The sequence below is a fragment of the Apium graveolens genome, chromosome 5, assembly GCF_009905375.1.
Source record: "Apium graveolens cultivar Ventura chromosome 5, ASM990537v1, whole genome shotgun sequence".
In the NCBI taxonomy this organism is placed as follows: domain Eukaryota; kingdom Viridiplantae; phylum Streptophyta; class Magnoliopsida; order Apiales; family Apiaceae; genus Apium; species Apium graveolens.
The window spans coordinates 43,733,278-43,741,549 of NC_133651.1; the positions used below are offsets into that span (position 1 = coordinate 43,733,278).

Consider the following 8,272-nt stretch of genomic DNA (forward strand, 5'->3'; position numbering starts at 1 on the left):
ATTTGTACAATACATATTACACATTCTTTTCTTTTTCAATTGATAATTACGAATATGATATATTTACAATTATCTTATTAATTTGATAATTGTAAGATATCTTACTTTAAATATAAGATGTATATTTTTATACAAAAATAAACATAAATTTTCAAGTTATTAAAATATATTGGAAAAGCTTTTTGTGCATATGTATACTTTCTTATGGATATATTATTTTGTTGGGGTTAGTGGACTCATTTTTGGTCAACTATTTTTTAATATCTCATATACCACCTAAAGAATAATGTTAGGCAAAACTATTTTTTAAAAATTTTAAATTATATTTTTTTCTATTATTAATAAATATGAATAAAGATTTTATATTAAATAATAAAACTAGGTCTACACAATAAACAAATTATTAGTTATATTCAAGCAGATGCATATAATAATTAAAACTTATAGGGAATTTAAATATAGAATGGCCTATAATTTAAATATAGAATGGGAAGGTTAAAAGCATCAAATTATAATGTCCAAACCCTAGATAGTGTATGGCTTGACACCTTTATATAAATATAATACATTCTCAGTGTATTACATTGGCCGCCTTACACACTTCTCTCTGTCCTAAATTCTATCTTCTATCTTCTATCTTATAATAAATTTTGAGTGTAGCATACTAGCAGCCCAAAGCACCTTAGCCCCCTTTAACATTTCTATTCTATATTTTATCATCCATTGATTGTATTCCAGGCCTCCTCAATCATTTAGTTCCTTCAATTGATTTTGTAAAGTACCATAGTACACAAAATTTGGCCTCTTCGTTTATCCATTTTCTACCTATAAGTCCAGTCTCTGGGCATCATCAACAAGAAGTAAGTTTGTATTTACATCTATTTTATGTTTCACATGTCAGATCTAAATATTTTATTTCAGATCTTATTATTACACAGTGAATAATCCAGAAGTTGACTACGCCTGGGAGCATGGCACAAAGGTGTGGAAGGGTGATAAACCCTATGTTGAGTGTAAATATTGTGGACACACAGTGCATTTCAAGGCTTAAATACCACCTTGCCAACGCATACGGCATAGTTAAGGTCTGTGATTTGGTGCCTAATGCTGTCAAGCAAGGATTTAGAAATAACTTCGTTGCAGATCCCTACGATCAGGAATTCCTATATCTCAAGCAGAAGCAAAATAGGGTTCCACCTGTAGAAGTTAGACCCTGTATTGTGGTAAGATTAAGTCTTGTGACTCTCAGTGTAGTTTTCTGAAATTAATTATTAATTTTTAGTTGTAAAATATGTATACATGACTGAAGTTGTTGCATTGTTTTCATGATAATATACAGCAGCAGACTATTTCTTCCCAGTTTCAACATCCAAGGCGCCCTAGGTCAAGCAAACTGGCGGTTCTAGAAGAAAAGGTGAGAAGGAAGAAGGAAGAGGTTAGAAAAAATAAGGAAGAGCTTCGAGAGCTTGAGGAGAAAGTTAAAAAGCTGAAGAGGAATGCAAACTGACATTCTCCAAGAATGTACAAGGTTTAACCACATTGGCCTTGCCAATGTAACAATTCCTGGTTTCTCTTGCTGGAAGTCTTCTCTAACGATCAAACATTGCCTTGCTGGTGTTAGAGTATTGGGGTGTTGTTGTGTATAAAATTCTAGTATAATTTCAGTAATCTCAAACACAAAAGCTGAACAGTTACTGCTGGAACTTGTTCTCTTCTACTACTAGATTATATTTGTGTTTGGATCATTAAAAATAATACAACCTTCTCCACTTATAGTAGGAGAATTTAGAAGATCATACATGAACCTATCAGTTACATCCTTTGAGTTACATGAACCACAATTAATGTGTCTTTTGATATTTCTAATATAAAGAATTTAGTTTATAATTAACACATTCCCTCCTTAAACTAATTCCTTTCGATCCTTCATGCCCATCAACATTTTGAAAGTATCTAGCAGAGGCTTGGACAACGCTTTAGTGAGAACATCAGCAATCTGATCTCTACTAGCAACATGACGCAACTGCACATTCTTCTCCTTTACGTGTTCTCCAATAAAATGAAATCACACATCAATGTGTTTGCTCCTTTCGTGATGCACTGGATTTTTGGCAAGCTCAATAGCAGATTTGTTATCAATTCTAATTTCAGTTGACATCGGCTGTGAAATTTTCAGCTCACGAACTAATCTTCTTAACCATATCGCATGACATACGCAGTAAGATGCTGCCACATACTCGGCCTCGCAGGTTGACAAAGAAACAATGGGCTGCTTCTTGGAGTACCATGTAAAAACCGTGTCTCCCATTAAAAACATGTATCCAGATGTACTTTTGCCATCATCTTCGTCTCCACACCAATCACTATCAAAATAGCCTAGCAGCTCGTAATCCTTTGTCCTTGAGTAAAATAATCCCAGAGATTTTGTTCCTTGCACATATCGCAAAATTCTCTTTATTGCCTTCTAGTGAGCTTGTTTTGGGTGTTCCATAAATCTGCTCAAAATTCCAACACTATATGATAGATCAGGTCTCGTACATGTGAGATATCTCAAACTCCCAACTAAGCTTTGATATAAGTTTGCCTCCACCGCGTTTCCTTCGTGAAATTTAGACAACTTTGTGCCCAATTCCATAGGTGTTGCAACTGGATTACAGTGTTCCATACGAAATTTCTTTAAAATACTATTGGCATATGCTTCTTGAGATATAAATATACCTGACTGATCTTGCTTCACTTCAATGCCAAGAAAAAATCTCATCAGACCCAAGTCAGTCATCTCGAACTCTTGGGTCATCTCCTTCTTAAATTCTTTAATCATTTTCTCATTGTTTTCCATAAAAATGAGATCATCAACGTAAAGTGCAACGAATAGTAAACTCCCTTGCGTTTCCTAGACATAGAGAGTAGCTTCATAAGGACACTGCACAAACCCGTTCTTCTTGAAATAAGCATCAATGTGAGTGTTCCATGCTCGTGGCGCCTGTTTTAAACTGTACAAAGCCTTATATAATCTCAACACCATCTTTTCTTTACCTGCCTTTATATATCCGGGTGGTTGGCTCACGTACACTTCCTCTTCTAGTGCTCCATTTAAGAAAGCCGATTTTACGTCCATCTGGTAAATAGGCCATTTACATTGAGCTTCTTGAGAGATCAATAGGCGTATTGTCTCCATTCTGGCAACTGGGGCGAAAACCTCATCGTAGTCTATTCCGGCCTTTTGTCGGTAGCCCTTCGCAACTAATCGCACTTTAAAGTCTATGCCGCAACTATTCCGGTCTTTTTATAAACCCATTTAACATCAATAGGCTTACAACCTTCTGGAGGTTTAACAAGTTCCCAGGTTTTGTTCTTTTCGATGGCTTTGATTTCTTCATCCATTGTGGCATTCCATTTCTTGTCTTTCACTGCTTCTCCAAAGTCTATGCTTTCTGCATCAGCCACCAAACACACTAGGTGTACCTCACCATGTTCATATATATCTTGTAAGCTTCTCGTTCTAGGATTTCTGGGCTCATCCTCGTCAAATTCTTCTTCTCCAGGTGTATCAAAACTTGTAACTGGGATTTTAGAAATTTGAACATCTTCCTCTGCTGGTGCTTTATTCCAGTTCCATGCATCATCTTCTTGATTTTTCACAACTCGACTTACAACCACCTTTATAAAAATCGGGTCCAGGAGCCTATATGCTTTTGCTTTCTCGTCGTATCCAATGAAAATGTACTTCCTGCTCTTGTCATCCAATTTGGTCCTCCTTTGATCCGGTACATGTGAATATGCTAGGCTCCCAAAAACTTTAAGATGTGACACAGTAGGATTTTTTCTACTCCACAATTCTTGAGGAGTTTTAATTCCCAAGTTTGAGTGAGGACACCGATTTTGAATATAAACTGCACACTGCACAGCCTCTGCCCAGAGCTCTTTAGGCAGTTCCTTGCACTTTAACATTGATCGAACCATGTCTAAGATAGTCCGATTCTTGCGTTCAGCCACGCCATTCTGCTGTGGTGAATATGGAGCAGTTAAAAACCTTCTAATTCCATGTTCTTCACAATATTCAATGAATACGTTTGATGTATATTCTCCACCATTATCTGAACGCAATGACATGATTTGTAGTCCTGCCTTCTTTTCTTCCAGCACTTTAAATTTCTTGAAAACTTTCAATGCCTCAGATTTTTTATTTAAGAAATAAACCCATGTTCTTCGAGAATAATCATCGATGAAAGTAATAAAGTACCTCCTGGAACCATATGACATGGGTGTAATTGGACCACATATGTCCATGTGCACTAGCTCGAGAGGCTTTGAGGCTCGATAGATTGCCTTCTTCTGGAATGAGTTCCTTGTTTGCTTGCCCAGCATACACACTTCACAAAAATCACCTGTACAATCCAAGCTTTGCATCCCATGGACCATTCTTTTACTCGCCATCTCTTTCAAACCACCATAATGTAAGTGTCCAAGTCTCTTGTGTCATAAAATTGCATTGTCCCCTGACTTTGTTTGCAAACACATCTCCTGAATATTTTTCAAATTCAATTTGAACATCCGGTTTTCAGACATCTCAGCCTTAGCAATTATCCTGCCATATTTGTCCTTCAGGGACATGACTTTGTTTTCCATAAAAATAGAGTATCCCTTTTCAAGCAGTTTTCCAAGACTTAGAATATTATTCTTCATGTCAGGAACGTAGTAAACATCTTCAATAGTTCCTTATTTTCCGTCCTTTCTAGTGAAATAAATTTCACCTTTTCCTTTCACTTCAATTTTTTATGAATCTCCAAATGATACAACTCCAGAATTTATTTCCTTTAAATCAGTAAATAGATGTTTGAGGCCAGACATATGATTGCTGGCCCCACTATCAAGATACCACACAATTTCATCTTCAGGAATCATACCTTTGCATGCCATGACTAGAACACCTTTATCTTGCTTTTCCTCCGTTTCGGCCAGATTTGATTGTTCCTCAACCTTCTTGTTGTACCAGCAGTCTTTGGCAAAATGATCATGTTTTCCGCAATTATAGCATTCAACAGATCTGCTACCTCTTCCAGGATTGAACCTTCCTCCTCTGCTGCGACCTCGTACTTGTCCTCTCCAGTCTGGTTGATATATTTGAGCCTTTTCTTCATATCTACTACTTCTAGGCCCACGTCCTCTGCCTCTGGAAAAATTATGATTTGTACGTCCACGTCCTCTTCCTGTTCCTCTAGAATATTGCGTGTATAACACCATCTCTTTGTCTTCAACAGTGACATCAGTTTTTAGTACTTGAGAGTCCACCTCTTCCTTTTTCAACAAACATTCTGAATATGCTTATAATGATCCCATGAGTTGATCACCGGTCATAGTTTCTGTATCATTTGACTCTTCAATAGAAATCCCAACAAGCTGCAACTTTGCGTTCAATGATCGTAATATTTTCTCATTAACATGAGCATCTTCAATCTTTTCTCCGTAATTCTTCATTTGATTTACAACCGAGGAAACTTTCGTGAAGTAATCCAGAACTGATTCTGTATCTTTCATATGCAAAGACTCAAATTCACCACGTAGGGTTTGTAATCGTACCTTTTTTACTTTATCCACGCCTTTAAAATTGTTCTACAAAACTTCCCAAGCCTCTTTCGCTCTTGCTGCTGATGCAATTTTCTCAAACATGGCTTCATCTAAGCCCATATGCATGATAGACAAGGCTTGGTGATCTTGTTTCCGTGCTTGTAATAGTTTGTTTTTCTGAGCCTGATTCAAGGCTCCTTCATTCTCTGGTTCATCATATCCTTTCTCGACAATCTCCCATGCCTCCTGTGATCCAAGCAATGCTTTCATCCGGATGCACCGGTGCCCATAGTTGCCTTTTATAAGTATTGGGACTGAAACAAAATTGCTCATTTTAATTTGATGATGGCTCTGATGTAGCTAGCTCTGATACCAATCTGTTAGAGTATTGGGGTGTTGCTGTGTATAGAAATCTAATATAATTTCAGTAATCTCAAACACAAAAGCTGAACAGTTACTGCTGGAACTTGTTCTCTGCTACTACTAGATTATATTTGTGTTTTGATCATTAAAAATAATACAACCTTCTCCACTTATAGTAGGAGAATTTAGAAGATCATACATGAACCTATCAGTTACATCCTTTGAGTTCCATGGACCATAATTAATGTGTCTTTTGATATTTCTAATATAAAGAATTTAGTTTATAATTAACAGCTGCAACACTCTTGTTCCAAACAAAATATGCTCCCTGGTGTTTCTTTTAATCACAACTCCATATCTGCCTTTGCTGCAAAGTTGTTATTGCACAAAGAAATGGCTCCCTGCAAGGTTTTTTATTAGCCCATTTGCTTATAGCAACTTTGATGCATTACTAATCCGCTCAGCCATTCCATGAATCAACGACAGATTCAAGCAAAAGACGGATTCTTTATGGCTTCCGGCTGCACTTCAATTCAGTACGCATATGCATGGACGGTATGCTACAACAGGCACTATCTTTGTAATGTTTGATTTTATTAAAGCATTTCTCCTTGCACCTTGTTTTTTTACCAGGCTTTATTTTCCGAAGCAAGTTTTAACATATTGGCGGGCCCTTCTTTGTGGTCCTTTCAACTAAATATTGTTAGAGTTAATGTGATAGTTTAAAAGAAACTAACTAATATTTTATTCCTTATCTTGAAGAATGTTCACACAAAAATTCTCCAGTCTAATTTACTTAACATATTTATAAATTAATGAGTATAATTACAAAATACAAAATACAAATTTATATTATCATACAACTTATCCTTAGGATTGTCAATATTACTTGTTTTGTTATGTACAGACATGTCTTGCATATCAGGCTATTACTAGCGCGTTGCCATATTTTCAAGGTTATTTCCTTTGAAGTCGACAAGATGCATTTGACTTTTTCTACGTAAACTATTTTCAACACACTGAACCTAGAAGGTGACTAGCACATCACTATTCCCTTAGAAACTTTTAAGGCGTCTAGACCTAGCTTTAACCTTGATTCCTGTTAATATTGAGATGTACCTTTCCGGTCTTCAAGTCTCAGAGTCTTCTTATAAATAATATATGAAATATGAATGATTTGATAAAAATAAAAATATGAATTTTGTGGGCTTTGACGTCCCGGTAGGGTCCCGGTCCGTTGATTTTTGAGAGACCGAAACATTACCTAAATTAACAGGAGACCCTGAAAACTCATATAACAGATTCAAACGTACACAAAACGAGATAAAACCAGTACCTCAATAAAGACGCTAATAAATACGTGTCCAGATTGTCGATCGAGTCATATAAATGCATTTTAGAACATTTTTTCTAGAACGATATTATTTATATCCAAGCTGCTAAAATTCTATCTGAAGCATGATCAAGATTTGATCTTTTTCGAGAGTTTATTCCTTAGTTTGAAGGATGTTCACATAAAAATTCTCCAGTCTAATCTACTTAACATTTTTATAAACTTAATGAGTATAATAACAAAATACAAATTTAGATTAGCATACAACTTATCCTTAGGATTGTCAATATTACTTCGTTTTGTTATGTACAGACATGTCTTGCATATTAGGTTGTTACTAGCGCGTTGCCATATTTTCAAGGTTATTTCCTTTGAAGGCGATAAGATGCATGTGACTTTTGCAACGTAAAATATTTCCAACACACTGAACTTAGACGGTGACTAGCACATCATTATTCCCTTAGAAACTTTTAAGGCGTCTAGACCTAGCTTTACCCTTGATTTGTGTTGATATTGAGATGTACCTTTCCAGTCTTCAAGTCTCAGAGACTTCTTATAAACAATATATGAAATATGAATGATTTGATAAAAATAAAAATATGTATTTTATGGGCTTTGACGTCCCTGTAGGGTCCTAGTCCGTTAATTTTTGAGAAACTGGAACATTACCTAAATTAACAGGAGACCGTGAAAACTCATATAACACATTCAAATGTACACAAAACGAGATAAAACAAGTACCTCAATAAAGACACTAATAAATACGCGTCCAGATTGCTGATCAAGTCATATAAATGCATTTTAAAATATTTTTTCTAGAACAATATTATTTAAATCCAAGCTGTTACACTTCTCTCTGAGGTATGATCAAGATTTGATCTTTTTCCAGAGTTTATTCCTTAGTTTGAAGGATGTTCACATAAAAATTCTCCAGTCTAATCTACTTAACATTTTTATAAACTTAATGAGTATAATAATAAAATACAAATTTAGATTATCATACAACTT

General features: G+C 35.6%; 1 protein-coding gene across 1 annotated transcript; it reads right to left on the reverse strand.

Annotated features, from left to right (window-relative positions):
* Window positions 1-4,776: 4,776 nt before the first annotated feature.
* LOC141660014 (uncharacterized) lies at window positions 4,777-5,538 on the reverse strand. Its single transcript, XM_074466970.1, has 2 exons — window positions 5,352-5,538; window positions 4,777-5,252 (listed from the first exon to the last, which is right to left on the reverse strand). Exons 1-2 carry the CDS (start codon window positions 5,536-5,538, stop codon window positions 4,777-4,779), a joined length of 663 nt encoding a protein of 220 aa, XP_074323071.1.
* Between the last annotated feature and the right edge of the window lie 2,734 nt (window positions 5,539-8,272).

Excerpts from the sequence above, each read along its gene's own strand:
- LOC141660014 (XM_074466970.1), bottom strand. The coding sequence starts at position 5,538 with ATGAAAGATACAGAATCAGTTCTGGATTACTTCACGAAAGTTTCCTCG. Across the intron at positions 5,253-5,351 it reads TGATACAGAAACTATGACCG|ACAAAGAGATGGTGTTATAC; the intron begins GTGATCAACTCA and ends TCACTGTTGAAG.